Here is a 15821-nt window from a genome sequence, read left to right as displayed (position 1 = left end):
AGGATACTTTTCATTCATGATTAAATAAAAAGGTATGTAATACCCTAGTTATAAATGTATTTCATAATTTTACAGGCAAGCTACAGTGTTACTTTTTAACTAATGGTGTGTTATGCTCGACAGGGATTTCCTGAAATGAAATTGGTGCCCCTTAGCAGAAGTAAACGGGTTATTTGGGGATTCTACTGGACCCAATCACTTAATGGATTTCTGTTCGGCTGGTTTTCTGCACTGATCAACAATTTGAGGAAATATGCCAAATTCCCACTGCTATAAATATTATCCTAAAGAAACCAATACAACTATACAATCCTAAGTAAAATTGGTAATTACCACAGCAAATAGAACAGTAGTGATGTGAGTCGTTCCTCTGGGATTTGATCGGGTTGTGCCGATCGCAAACGCTTGCGACATTGTTACGACCTGGGTAAGGTGTGACTCCAAATGCGGTGCATAAGAAGAGGAAGCTGGCAGCAATGTGGTTGTTAAACAAAATAAATTCTTTACTGAAGTAAATAACAGACTAGGTACAAAACACAGACTCTCCCCAATAAAACGAATGGGTGTAACGGGTAAAAAAAATAACAACGCTATTCCTAATAGTCACAACATAGAACCACGTTCTGGCAAAATAGAATGCAACAAAGATTTGTGAAGTTTCAGCAGGGAGTGCGGGGAGCAGAGGGAATAAATAGGTGTGACAACCTAAGCACAGGTGCGGATGTTTGTTCATGATTGCATGGTGTCCGGTTACGTACGATGGCCACCGTGCATGGCTGAAGTAGAGCACATAGAACTCGCTACGGCCCTGCTGCGTAAGACAACATTCATGAAAGAACAAGGAAACACGCAGAGAGTGGTAGCGAATACTTAAATCCGACCCGTGTGTCCATTTGGCCCCCAGCGGACCTGAAGATGTCCCTCACGGCCGAGACCAAGAGCTGGATCATGCAGTACGGTCTCCACTGCAACAAGAAGTACCGCTCAGAGATGGAGCAGATCTTCGTCTTTGTAGACGAGGCGGGCAAGAAGCTGAACCGGCAGATCAAAGACCTGGACGACATACGCATCGCCATGGCAGCCCTCAAAGAGATCAGAGAGCACCAGATTTCCATTGATTTCCAAGTCGGTCCCATCGAGGTACAGTGTGCCTGCGTGAGGATGATGTATGACTCAAATGAGGTCTGGGACGTTGTGCTTGAATCAATTTCAGGTCTCAGGTTTCCATGTTTTTCTTTTTGTATCCCACGACATTCGATTCCCTTTGATGGTGAAACACACTGTCAGAGACACATCCGATTCAGGCACATTAATATATTCTACATGGGACACGCACGCAAATGCACGCATACACCAACGGACACAGGACAGGCGGAAATAGCAGTCTTTTATATCTATAATAAAATAAATAAATTATAATAATTATAATTTATAAAACAGGCAGCATTGTGTGCCTTCCTCGCCGACCCCCTCGACTTTGACCTCTTTCTTCATGAGTGCTACCTATATTGGTGCCATGAGACAATTCTTTGAATTGCTCCTCAATGTGAAAGAGTAGAGGAGATTTTAAAGTTAATTTGTAAAGAAACTTCTCCCGGGGAAAGAGAAGCTAAAACTTCGGGACGCAAACGTTCTTAGAAAAAGTGACTGAATAGGGTTCAAATCAATGTCGTGGCATGAAGGAATACACTCATTAGAATCCCTTTCTGAATGTTGCATCCACTCGCACAAATCACTTTCTCTCCGGTAGAATATCTAGACAGGAAACAAGGATTAACTACGCTCCTTTCCATTGTTCTTAAAAAATTATAAACGATAATGATAATACAATGACAATTAATTGCATTGCCCCTCGAAAAATCACTCATTCCCTCGTCGTTGACCTCTTCCTTCCAGGAATCCTACGCCATGCTCCACAAGTACGGGCTGTCGGTGGCCAAGGAGGAGGTGGAGAAGGTGGACACGCTGCGCTACACCTGGGAGAAGCTGCTGTCCCGCAGCACGGAGGTGCAGAACGAGCTGGCCTCCCTGCAGCCCAACTTCCGCGGGGAGCTCATCGACAACGTGGAGACCTTCCTGGACGACTGCTCCCACTTCTACCAGGAATACGACGAGGTGAGCGCACGCATCCAGGGGCAGACATTAATAAACAGATGTAGACATTAATATACAGATGTTGACATTCAGATATAGGGCAAGACATTCATGCCGGTGTGGACATTAATCTAAAGATGTAGACATTAATATACAGATGTAGACATTAATGCACAGATGAAGACATTGACACACAGATGTGATGTTCATACACAGATGTAGACATTCATTTACAGATATAGACATTCATACACAGATGTAAACATTCATGCACGCAGATGTAGACATATTTCTACAGAGGTAGACATGCACAGATATAGACATAAAAACACAAACGCACACATAAACCTTAATGCTAGCTTGTAGCCATGCAAGGAGGCCACTTTACTGTCAAGCAACACTACCCTGTGATTGCAGAGCAGAGTGCAATTAACAGCCTAATTACGGCCTGATTGGTAACCGGCTAATGTGGCCTTGTGTCGTCCCGGGGCCTTGCAGGATGGGCCCATGGCAGTGGGATTAGCTCCCCAGGATGCCAGCGACAGACTCATCATGTCCCAGGTAAATGGAGCACTTCTTCTCCTTGAAAGTCTTAATTTCGGACACTTATAGTATAACGCAACGGTGTGTGGGAATGTGCAGATTTGTGGAGCTTGTTCTGAGCAGCTGTTGATTTCGGATGTTTTGCATCCTTGAATCGTTCGCGAGAAACACTTATTGCATTCAACTTGACCCCCGTCCCCCCAGAACCGCTTCGACAACCTGTTCAGGAAGTACCAGACGTACACGGGCGGCGAGGAGCTGTTCGGGCTGCCTGTGACCCACCACCCCCAGCTGCTGGAGATCCGCAAGCAGCTGACCCTGCTGCAGAAGCTGTACGGCCTGTACAACAGCGTCATCGACACGGTCAACGGCTACAACGACGTGCTGTGGGCCGACATCCACATCGAGAGGATCAACAACGAGCTGCTGGACTTCCAGAGCCGGTAAGGACGGGTCCGGGGTTCCCAAAAGATAGACCAAATAATTATTAATCAAAATAATTATATAAATAATTGTATAAGCACCCAATATTGGAATTCATCTTCTATGGGCCCTATCTGAGTGCTGCATCTCAGCAGAAGTTCTGCTCAACAATATTTCTGCAATAGCAAAACTTTTTAAAAAAACACAAAATAGATTCCTATAACTACGAAAACAAATGTTGCGAACCCAATATACTGATGGCACTGATTGACTCATAGGAGGGGGCTATTCATCGAGTTATTGACCCAAGCTGCATAGATCACAGGCTTGATGGCTGTATTGGATTCCATTAAGTGGAGCTCATGGAACAGATGAGTGAAAAGAAGAAGAAGAAAAACTAAGGACAAAAGAGCCCGCCTACAGATTAAGCGATGATAATCAAATGATTGACTGGTAATTAACTGGTGAAATATTGAAGTGAAAGAACCGGCTTTGGAGAAAAGACAGTTTTTATTTTTTGTGTCATGGCCTGGGGGGAATACTACATTCAAAGAGCTATTGGTTATTTCAAGGAAACAAAAGTTAAATAAAAAAGAAGATCACTCGAGAATATTCCCCATTACTTGATTGTTTCATGACGCACCATGTCCATGTTCTTCATTGTGATTTGGTGGCACGCTGTTTCCAAACCATCAACTTATCCTTGGATGGTCCCTGGATCCAAGACTCCAAACCCAGTCTTAAGACTAATGTAGCGACTAAGATGTCCATGGATCTGTCGTCCTTCGTTTAGCTTACCCTTGGGGCTGATCATCCATCAACTGCCATCAATAACCGGTTTAACCAAATATTCAAAAGTAATGAATATTATTGTCGTAAACAATTCCATGATTACATTTTTCTTATACCCCATTTCCTGTGGTCGAGCGATAGATTATAAATTCCAAGGGCCAATGCGTTCATTAAGATAAGATGGTTGAAAATGATTTATATTTTGTCCCATTTCACTGCTTCAGACCAACATTCACCTCCACAATATTACCGTTCAATCAACCCAGCCTGGCATTCAGGGTGTATAAAGAGCTGGGAAAAAAGCAGGAACAAAACAGCATCAGGTCTTTTCAAAGAGAGAACTCTATCATAGGGACACCCCTTAACACTGCCTCTCTCCCTTCCAAACCTCCCACTCCTAACTGTATCTTTGTGCCAAGGGAGTCTGGTCAGGATGTCATCTTCATCACAGGGTCTCATCAATGCGCCGAAGCATATCCATTTATCAACCTCGGCCAGGGCTAGTCTTTGTCTCTTTGTTTGTGTCATCGTGCAGAAGAAAAGGGGGCAAGGGGGCGAAGAGTGGTCTTCGACAAAACAAAAAACGAAAGAGCTCCATCATGGAGGGGAATAGATGTTAAATTCAGATTATGTGGGCGCTAAAATACGATTATGTAAATTAGCTGCCATTATCTGAACACTCGAAAGTCAACTTCAGAGTACCCCAGGGACTTGCTGGGTCCATCAAGGACATCTCCCTAGGTAATGTCAAAAGTTTGGTTCTGATAGCTTAAGAAATGACATCACTGTGTCGATTTAAACTTCTTAGACGATTCAGGCGTCGATTTAGAGCGCTGCCTTCGATCACTCCGAAGAAGAGCCACTCAGAGTTCGCAAAGTTGGTACACATGTAGGCACTGCATGTAAGCAGGTCTCTGAAAATCCAAGTAGCAGTCTCTTTTACCACAGGGGTCGCCTTTCCCCGCCTAGCTTGACGATCATTTTGGAAACATGGTATTTTGGCCTAATTTGAGATGCTGAATCCCATGAGCTCCATCATCTATTGATTATTCTGTACCAAAGTCATCAGGATATCCACTTAGTAACCATGACAACCCCCTTTCTGACCCAGGTGCCGCAAACTGCCCCGGGCCCTGAAGGAATGGCAGGCCTTCCTGGACCTGAAGAAGACCATCGACGAGTTCAGCGAGTGCTGCCCCCTGCTGGAGCTCATGACCAACCGCGCCATGATGAGCCGCCATTGGAAACGGATCACTGAGGTTTCTGATGCAAACTCACACAGAAAATCTCCTTCAATGCAAAATTAATGTCAATCTGCCTTTCTTACATAATTACATAATTAATTCCATTCAGTAAAAAAATCAAAAATTGTAAATATAGATTTGAGACGCAAAAGATAACTAATAAACAACTCAGTAAAACACGTACAAATTTGTGTGCGGCAAATCAAATTCATATTTGTGAATAAACTCTATATTCATAAATGCTGGGTCTTATTTTCAACTCATATTGGAAATAAATTCACTCCATAGTTAATATTTCTGAATCCATTTTGCACGTCCAGGTGACTGGGCATACCTTTGAGGTGGAGTCCGACACCTTCAAGCTCCGCAACATCATGGAGGCTCCGCTGCTGAAGAATAAAGAGGAGATCGAGGTGAGGCTACTACCAGCCATCAGAGGGCTAGCTGATGGAGACACACGATTAACTCTTGTGTTGTCATCGCAAATGTATATCTCTTTCACGGTGGTCTGCAGAATAAATTGCGTGTCAATTGCTTAGATCAAAGTAAATATACGCATAAAAAATTGCTCTATTTGCAGTGACCTTTAAATGTCATCATAATATAATTGTCAATACAAAAATAATCATTGTTTTCATATCATCATTGTATTTTATCAAACGGTTACCGTCGGTGGTGGTAACCCCTGGTTACGAGACAGTTTGCGTTCCTACTCGTGTACACCCTGTAACCCCCGCGGCGCAGGACATCTGCATCAGCGCGGTGAAGGAGCGGGACATCGAGCAGAAGCTGAAGCAGGTGATCGCCGAGTGGGACAACAAGACCTTCACCTTCGCCCACTTCAAGGCCCGCGGGGAGCTGCTGCTGCGGGGGGACAGCACGTCGGAGGTCATCGCCAGCATGGAGGACAGCCTCATGGTGCTGGGCTCCCTCATGAGCAACAGGTTGGTGGCGGCCATTTTGTTGCGTTCGGTGGTTTCTTTCCTTTCTGGGCTTCTGTACCCGAATGGAGGCTGTGTTTCAAATTGTATACTTTTAATTTTTACTCGTAGGAATTACTGCAGTCCATACTAAATAGTATGGTAGTATGGGTATTGGAACGCAGGGAGAGTTTCAATAAGAAGAGGACAGGTGTTACTCGTTAAGCGCTAATTAGTGTCAAAGTGTTTTTTATTGTCATTTGTTCAGAAATCGCAGGGTCAGTCTGTACATTATAATTATTTTTGACCTGGCAGGCAAACTGCCAGGTCAAATATAAAATATGTAGGAGGCGTGATGAACAAAAGAGTCACGAATAAAATAAGGATAGCAACATAATAAAATATTCATATAAAAAAATCCACATAATAACAAATCTACATAATACACCAAAAAAACAAAACAAGAACACTATGGACAGTTCCAGGGAATGTAAACATGTAAACAACTGCCCAATTCAGCATATAAATCCAATGTAGAGTGTTCAAATGAAATACCATGAATCTGAAGTGGAATGTACAGATAAGCACAATAACAAAAAATATTGCAGGAACCACGTGACCTAACATCACAAAAATAAAAAATCATAAAAACACTAGCAGCAGTACTTAAATCCAGAGAATGTAAACAAAAAGGGGGAATGTTATGCAACCTGCTTGAGTTTAGCCAACGGGAGAGTGTGAATGGCCAATGAGGAATATAAATATTGAATATGATAGGTCTAAAATGGAAAGTACCCATGAATATATCCATTTATTTAGGGTAATGTACATTGAATGTACCAGAGGATGCCTGGGGGTCTTTGTGAGTGTGGCAGTACGTGCTTGTGTGCTCAACGTCAGACAGAAGCAGTGTGAACAGTCTATAGCCTGGGTGGCTGTGGTGATGACGCGCTGATTATATATCTTCTAATAAATCATCTGCTGCTGGATCAAAATATACGCAGGCCACAGGTTGAATAATCGTGATCGATAGGGAATTGATGACAATAATAATGAATGGTTGAATGCTATGGTGGCCCCGCCATGTTTAGATGTTGCTTCACATTTTTGTCTATGGCTCAGTATCACAAGATGGCTTGACATTGCTTTACATGACCTATTATCAATTCCTGGCTTCATGTGAAATGACATTACAGTTAAAGTTAAAGTAATTTAAAGCTTTTTGGCGGCTTGTCTGTACAGCAAGGATTACTTTGGGCTCTAGCATTATTGGTATTCGATGTTATACTGACTTTTCGTTATCACTAAAAAAAATTCTCCATTAGTCGCATCCACATAATGCTATAATAATTGCCTAAATGACTAGAAGGACCACATTTTTTCCCTTCAAACAAACACCCGGTAACACCAGCGGTCCAGAAGGACCAGCAGTTATGCAGTATTGTTGTGCTGCTCATTAGGTAAATGGTGTAGGAGATGAAATGCTATTACTTTCATGTCTCTCATTAACGCTGAGCCCTCACACAGCTGTCGGTGTGATTAATCCTCTCCCCTCAAAAACAACTCTGGAACCTTGTTAAAAGAACCGCAACGCCGCAGGATTGCATATATAGGTTTTATTCCTATTATATATAGCTATATATATTTATACTTTGTTATATTCATTTTTCAGTTCAAGTTTGGATGTTTTTTTTGCAATTGTCATTTGTAATAAATAGCACAGGCAACTATTTTACAAACGGTGAACTCTGTGTCAAATAATGATGAAATGTATGCATTGTGTTTATACATACACAACAATGAACTTCGGTCGCACATTATCATCGTGCATAATGCAGTGAAATTGCTACATCTCCTTGTGTTCAAATCGACCAAACCTTTATTTATGGCTGCAGATACAACACTCCGTTCAAGGTGCAGATCCAGAAGTGGGTCCAGAACCTGTCCAACACCACGGACATCATCGAGAACTGGATGACCGTCCAGAACCTCTGGATCTACCTGGAGGCCGTGTTCGTGGGCGGGGACATTGCCAAGCAGCTTCCTAAAGTAGGGGACTCGATACAAACCGTGAAAACACATCAACGTCGTCATCACAGCTCACCACTTTCTCTGCTGTGAAACTGCCACTGTGTATCTTCGGATAAATTCTGTCTAGATTGGGTTCATGGAGGAGTTCGGTTGGATCTAACGCTTGACATTTAACGTTATTGCTCCACCGCCGGAGTTATTCTCGACTCGGTTTAATGAAGATGCAAATGTTGCGTCTATATTTTGTGGCTTCCAGACAGACAAGGGTTTGGTGAATAGGATGCAATGTTCGATATAATTCATTCAAAAGCAATATGTCAGATTCTCACTTGTTTAGTTTTCGTAATAATAAGTAATAATCATATTACAATATTAATTATTAACCAAAACATTCTCTATTATATTATAGCTTTTCGTAAGCTAAAGTTATTTCATCACATCGTCCCATAATTCGATGTCTTCAACACACTCATCTCCCCCCTTGAACCTAGCCCCGTTTTCCTACTCCTATTCTCCACTCTTACCCTGACTCTACTTAACGTTCGCTGGGGGGGATAAACGCCCCGCATTAACCCCCACCGCCCTGACCTGGTCGGTCTCCTCAGGAGGCCAAGAGGTTCTCCAACATCGACAAGTCCTGGGTGAAGATAATGACCCGGGCCCACGAGATGCCCAACGTGGTGCAGTCGTGCGTGGGCGATGAGACCATGGGCCAGCTCCTGCCCCACCTGCTGGAGCAGCTGGAGATCTGCCAGAAGTCCCTGACGGGGTGAGCTAACAGGGGAGGAAGGGGGATAAACACAGGGCAGTGTGCTCCGGAGTGTCTGGGAGAGTAACAGCCGGGTTGATTATAACAGGCTGAGATGGGTGAGAGTCCGAGGCAGGGAGGGAGGGAGGGAGGGAGGGAAGGAGGATTTTATTTTATTCAAAGGTCCTTCACCCCCACAGGTTCTCAGCCCATATGGGCTTATAACTTGTATTGCATTGTTATAAAAATACACATGATACAGTACAAATGCACGTTCATTATTATATCGATCAATCTAAAATCGTAACATTATCATAATCACGCTAATACTCAATCCTAATCGGGGAAATGATACACTATTTATTGGATTTATACACTATTTATACACTATTGTATTTTTGGACGAAATACAACCACCATACACAGAATAAACTAAATATGTATGGATGAACGGAAATACTGGAAAGGAAGCAGTGGGAAGGACCTGGAGAGGGAGATAAATCAATGTTCCAATATGTAGAAACAATAATGGTGTTGCAAGTATTTTTGGCTTCCCTTATTTCGATTCTATAAGTCATTGCCAGCTGTTTATTTTTAAATCAAGTTAGCCGGCAGCCATTTCCAACTATTTCCTAAGTAAATTCCTGTTTTAAATAATGGATATATCTTTTGTGCAATGATGAAGGCTATGTTTGGGCACCAGTTCAATTTGTGTGCTTGCTAAATGAGCTGCAACGACAATCGTTAGGGACATGCAATATAGCCACAAAATGAGGTTCTGATCCGTTGGTTGGTTGCATTGGCGAGCAGCTACCTGGAGAAGAAGCGCCTGCTGTTCCCGCGGTTCTTCTTCGTCTCCGACCCCGCCCTGTTGGAGATCCTGGGCCAGGCATCGGACTCGCACACCATCCAGGCCCACCTCCTCAACGTCTTCGACAACATCAAGAGCGTCCGCTTCCATGACAAGGCAAGACCGGCACCTGGCTACAAACAGCTTACCCCAACCATAGCCTCAAACAGTAGCCAATCCTAACCCTAACCCTAGCTACAAAGACTAGCCAATCCTAACCCTTACCCTAGCTACAAACAGTAGCCAATCCTAACCCTAACCCTAGCTACAAACAGTAGCCAATCCTAACCTTAACCCTAGCTTCAAACAGTAGCTTACCCCAACCTTAACCCTAGCTACAAACAGTAGCTAAACCTAAACCTAGCTACAAACAGTAGCCAATCCTACCCTTAACCCTAGCTTCAAACAATAGCTAACCCTAACCCTGACTACAAACAGTAGCCAATCCTACCCTTAACCCTAGCTTCAAACAGTAGCTAAACCTAAACCTAGCTACAAACAGTAGCCAATCCTACCCTTAACCCTAGCTTCAAACAATAGCTAACCCTAACTACAAACAGTAGCCAATCCTAACCTTAACCCTAGCTACAAACAGTAGCTAACCCTAACCCTATATATACAAACAGTATCTATCCCTAACCCTAACCCTAGCTAAAAACAGTATCCAACCCTTACCCTAGCCCTAACCCGAGCTACAAACAGTATCTAACCCTAACTCTTACCCTAGCTACAAGCAGTATCTAACCCTAAGCCTACCTACAAACAGTATTAACCTGCATTATTATAACCCCTTATACATGGTTGGCTATTGGTTCTAATTGACCGATGACAATTTAAACGTTGAGGTTGTTTTGTACCAGCATTGGGACCAGAGTTTCATAAATAATCAAACACAGTCCCCTGTGATGGGGAGCCCATTTGAATCAAAGCAAGCCTCTTCTGATATGCTAAAAACGCTAGCGGGGACTTAAACCCAGTGTGAGAGTGAAAATAAAATAATTTGAAAACGAGAGCGGGGATATTAAAATGACCTTTTAAAATAGGCTTGGATGCAAACTGATTACTTGCAGAGGATTAAAACTCCCCCACGCTCTTTAAACAAACAGAGATTGCATCCCCGGAAAATGGATGACTATGACTGTATAATTTGATATATTTACTAGAATAGATAGAAGAGTCAAACTATTCAATATCATAAAACAACAAGACGGCATGTGGCTCAGGAGGTAGAGAAGGTTGGTAGTTCGATACCCGGCTCCTCCTAGCTGTGAGTGCCGAGGTGTCCCTGAGCAAGACGACTAACCCGTTCCAACCGTTCCCGACGAGCTGGTTGTCGCCTTGCTTGGTTGAGTGTGTATGGATGGGTGAACGTTAGGCTGATGAATCCCATAAACCCCCCTGACTATAAGAATGTTGAACTGCCAAACACCCCTTGATTATGCACTGATTAACTGCACTTACGCACTATAATGTCCATAACCCCGACTGCTGTCCAGACCTACACTTTGACTGTATCAACAGGAACTTACTGCTGCACTCGATAGCATTAATTTGCGGCTAATATGAATGGCTTATTTTGAATTAAACAAATTCTAGGGGTATAGGTAGCACACTGAGACATGAGTACTGCATTTAGTTTATCATGTACATGTTAAACGACAATTAAAGCGTCCTTGTTCCTTGACAAAACGACCGTGGACCCATCGGCGATGCAGACGTACGACCGCATCATGGCGGTGTCGTCGCGGGAGGGCGAGACGGTGGAGCTGGAGCGGCCGGTGCTGGCGGAGGGAAACGTGGAGCTGTGGCTGCACGCCCTGCTGCAGGAGTCCCAGAGGTCCCTGCACCTGGTCATCCGCCGGGCAGCGCTCGCCATCCAGGACTCGGGCTTCCAGCTCGTCGACTTCCTCCACTCCTTCCCGGCGCAGGTCAGGAAAACTTGTGTGGAGGGCGTGTCAAGCGAATGTTAATCGTAGGAACGCCTTCCCCCCACACACACTGGACAAAATGCAATTGCGTCATATTTATTTATATCTACCCCTTGCTCTTTTTAAAATGCAATGAGGGGAAATATTGCTGGCTTTTAAGTGACTTATTTGATTGACTTTTACTGTTTGTCCATTTTGTTGTTTGTCAACTGTACTGTCTGTTTATTGACTTTGTGAGCCACTGGATGCCTGATTTCCCCAAGGGGATGAATTAAGTTTCTATCTATCAACATTTCTATCTATCTTATTATCTCTTATTGTGCCGTGCGTTCAAAAGCGCCATTCGTTCTGCTCAAGGACCCTTACAGGGAAGGTAGGAGGGTTAACAGAGACTTGTACAAAGAAGGAACACACAACGCGGACACAATGGTTTTCCATTGGTTTCCAACGACCACATGTGCTGTTGTGTTGTTGCTGCTGTGTTTATTTGTGTGTTGTATGAACCTGGTTGCAGTTAATGGACAATAACAAACTTGAATTTGAGCCAGAACATTGGATTTGGGAAAATGATTCGAATAATGTCATGGCATCCTATAAATACATTGTGGATGATGGGTTTTGTGTAGCTGTGACTGTCAAATTCAGAATGTGGTAAGGGGCCAGAGAACAACCGTCCTGTGTCAATAACTGTCACTAGGTTGACTGCCATCCAAAATGCAGTATGCGTGACTATTGCCATATATGGGCAGTCACATACTATTTCTATGGCAACAGCACTGGGAGTAGAGCTGTTTGTGACTATGTATGTGTTGAGGGGGGGGGGTTATTACGAGAAATTAAATGTCAAAGGGTTTGGATGGCAGTCAACCCATGGAGGCTCAATAATTGGGTCCAATTAAAAATTCGGGACGTATTACGAGTCAACATGTGAACATAAAAAGGCCCCCGCGTCATTAAAAGCAAATGACGTGTCACCCAGTTTCACCCTGGAGATGACTGGCAAACAGGTAATTGTTAGCCGCTCTTCAGGTAAAGAAATAGACCGATTTAACAGAAGATGGGTTTTCCATCACTTTTTTATCTTTTTCTTTTTCCACCGATCCCGGCATGTAGGCAGGGGTAGGTAGAGTGGGTAGACTTGTATCCTGAGGGTTGCTCTCCCCGTTCGATCGCCGGCTCGAGGTGTCCCTGAGCAAGACACCTCCCCCTAACTGCCTCCGACGAGCTGGCTGTCGCCTTGCGTGGTTGACACCATTGTTCAGTGTGTGAATGGGTGCATGATTGTGTGAATATTCATAATATTCATTATATCAGGAATAGGGATGGGCACGAGTAGTAAATTCCAAACTCGAGTGATCGAAGGAATTCCTCGAGGATCAATCGAGTACTCGTTAAATCGAATCTATTTTTAGAATGCAACGCATCTGCCGCAGGAATAGGCCTGATGATGAACGGCAATATTACCAACCAAACATGTAATGCTTATTCTCCATCAAAACAGTCAGAGTTATCAGAGTATTCATTATTCATTTTTGCAAACGTTCAAAACACATTTTCCTTACAAAAATAAATATGCGTCTCACAATTTAAATCACGTCGAACCAAGGCCTGTAACAGTTTAAAAAAAAAAAAAACGAAACAAGTAGCCTAACCATTGGAAATAATTTAAAGCTGCAAATAAAACGGCAGCAAATGGACTATGGAAATACTCAGCGTTGTGATCTTCTCTACACGCCCGGGATTACAGCTGCGTCTTGCGGCGGTGAAAATAGCCGACACACTTTCACTTTCACAGTTGCTGCGGGTCTGCTTTCCCGAACTCACCGTTGTGTTTCAGGAGCATATGTTGCCGCATAGTACTTTCTGGTAGCTCGATTTCGCTTGGCATATTTTACATTTCACCTTATGATCTCCTATTTCTTTAAAGTATTTCAATTCTTCGCTGCTCTTTGCTTTAACCGCCATCTCTTAACTTATTGAATTCTGGCGTGCCTGCACACGGCACGGAACGCGCCATGGAAATGGATGCATTTAATTTACTTTGTGCCCACGTCATGCGTTAGTGGCGCCAACAGAAAATTGATACATTTGCTACATTTGCAGAAAACGTTGTTTGTGTGTATATGCTGCAAACTCGAGTTTGCCTGTCCACCAACCGAGTTAATTTGTAACGAGTAGTACTCGAGTAATCGATTCCTCACGCCCATCCCTAATCAGGAATATTGTAAAGCGCTTTGTGTGGCCACTGGTTAGAAAAGCGCTATATAAATGCATTCCATGTACCATTTACCATTCACCCCCCTCGCCAATGTCTCCCCCATCCTCGTGCACGTGACCCCTCCTCCAACCCTTGTTCACGGGGGCGGGGGTACATGTGTGGTGTGTGTGCGTCCATCTAGGTGGGCCTGTTGGGGGTGCAGATGATCTGGACGCGGGACGCGGAGGAGGCCCTGACCAACGCCCGCTACGACCGGCGCATCATGCCCAAGACCAACCAGCTGTTCCTGGACCTGCTCAACACGCTCATCGACATGACCACCCGGGACCTGGGGGCCGTGGAGCGGACCAAGTACGAGACCCTCATCACCATCCACGTCCACCAGAGGGACATCTTCGACGACCTGGTGGGTGGGCACGGTTTACGTTGACATGAGGCGCGTTCCGACTGAGGGACTTCTTGGAAAGAGGCTCAGTTGTGAGGCCAACAGAGTTATCCAATGGAGTTAAAATGGGATGTAATTAGTTCTGCAACACTTTATGTCTGACGAGTTTATACATTTATTGTCAATAATAATTTATTTATGTAGTCTCTGTCTGCTCTGCTTGTTTTAAAAAAAATGGCACTGTTCACATGTTGGTGCAGGGTCGAGTTCTGCTCACGTCATATCCCGCCTTGATCATAAGTCGTACTCGCGTCATTTCCCGCCTAAACTGTATCCAATCAGCGTCGACTAGTATGGAGCGGCTCAGAAAGCTCCTACCTCCAAGGTAGGTAATACCCGGGCCGCTGACTGAGCCACTAAACGGTGAAGTTGGGAAGATCCTCTCCATAGCCACACCCATATCGGGTCACTAGAGGGAAAAGTCCCTCAGTCGGAACGCGACTATTTACATTTAGGGGCAGTATCAGACGCTTTTATCCAGTCATAGTCAAACATGGCTGCCCTCCCATGTGAACCCAACCATGGAAAAATCTACAATGACATTTACATTCAGGGCATTTAGCAGATGCTTTTAGCATCTGCTATTTTAAGGGTCTTAAAATAGAAACAACAATATATCTCTGTAAATACAGTAAGGATGTTTATAGAACCAAGTGTCAAGCACTTACAATAGCTAGGTCAACCCATTCCCTGTATGTAACAGCGATAGCTAGGCTAAGATGCTACACAATGCTAAGAACTATTTTTAAGTGCAAAGAACGGACAACATACAATTAGTGGGTAAAAGGGATTAGGGAGGGTAAGGGGGGGTTTGTGTGTGTGTGTGTGTGTGTGTGTGTGTGTGTGTGTGTGTGTGTGTGTGTGTGTGTGTGTGTGTGTGTGTGTGTGTGTGTGTGTGTGTGTGTGTGTGTGTGTGTGTGCGGGGCTACAAAATAAAACAGGCTGAATCGGTTCTTATTCTACGACTACGGTTCCAAACACACCCGCCTTCCAAACTGCTTCCTGTCTTCCTCTTTACGACGTCTCACCTCGCGGCTGTGGGGGGGCTCGCCGATTAGGTTGGCCCCCAAAGTGTGGCAAAAGAATGTTTGCACGTGCCAATCTGCTCCAGACATGGAGGGCAAATTGTTTCCGTCTAGCGGGTCGTGGCTGAGCAGAGACAATTTTCTCCGACCATAGTCTTCAGGGCGCCCGCGAGGACGCCGGTGAATAGGGTTGGCTGCTGGGAGTCGAGCGGTCAAAGTTAATTGTCTTCTGTCCCTTTAGAGGTGAACAGGGAGTCGTTTATCCACGATTGTATTTTCAGAATTTCCTTATTCGCATGTGTATGTGTATGTGTATAAGGGCCTGACTGTTGCTATTGTTGTTGTTGTTGTTGATGTTGTTGTTGATGTTTTTCTCCCTTTTTCTTGTTATTTTCTGTTCTGGAACCTTTACCTGCCTCCTTTTTCTACTATACTGTTGCTGCAACCCTTCCACACTCCTCTCTCTCCTCTCTCTTTCCTCCCACCTCACATCACCTTGCATCACCTCGCGTATCCCCCTCCCCAGCATCTCTTCATCACATTTCATCAGCTCCCCCTAC

At 44.1% G+C, this 15821-nt stretch overlaps 1 protein-coding gene across 1 annotated transcript in view; it reads left to right on the top strand.

Moving 5' to 3' along the window:
* Nucleotides 1–15821, top strand: part of dnah5 (dynein, axonemal, heavy chain 5) — a 138397-nt gene that overhangs the window by 34914 nt on the left and 87662 nt on the right. The window contains exons 28-39 of the mRNA XM_030370379.1: nt 905–1140; nt 1897–2115; nt 2593–2655; nt 2842–3080; nt 4964–5111; nt 5417–5509; nt 5841–6040; nt 7912–8065; nt 8653–8816; nt 9606–9762; nt 11361–11573; nt 13973–14197. Of these exons, the coding sequence (XP_030226239.1) occupies nt 905–1140; nt 1897–2115; nt 2593–2655; nt 2842–3080; nt 4964–5111; nt 5417–5509; nt 5841–6040; nt 7912–8065; nt 8653–8816; nt 9606–9762; nt 11361–11573; nt 13973–14197 (2111 nt within the window). The remainder of the gene's footprint in view (nt 1–904; nt 1141–1896; nt 2116–2592; nt 2656–2841; nt 3081–4963; nt 5112–5416; nt 5510–5840; nt 6041–7911; nt 8066–8652; nt 8817–9605; nt 9763–11360; nt 11574–13972; nt 14198–15821) is intronic.

This window comes from Gadus morhua, chromosome 11 (genome assembly GCF_902167405.1).
Source record: "Gadus morhua chromosome 11, gadMor3.0, whole genome shotgun sequence".
NCBI classification, from domain to species: Eukaryota; Metazoa; Chordata; class Actinopteri; order Gadiformes; family Gadidae; genus Gadus; species Gadus morhua.
The sequence above is the reverse complement of the archived record's forward strand: the minus strand, read 5'-3'. Positions and strand labels throughout refer to the sequence as shown.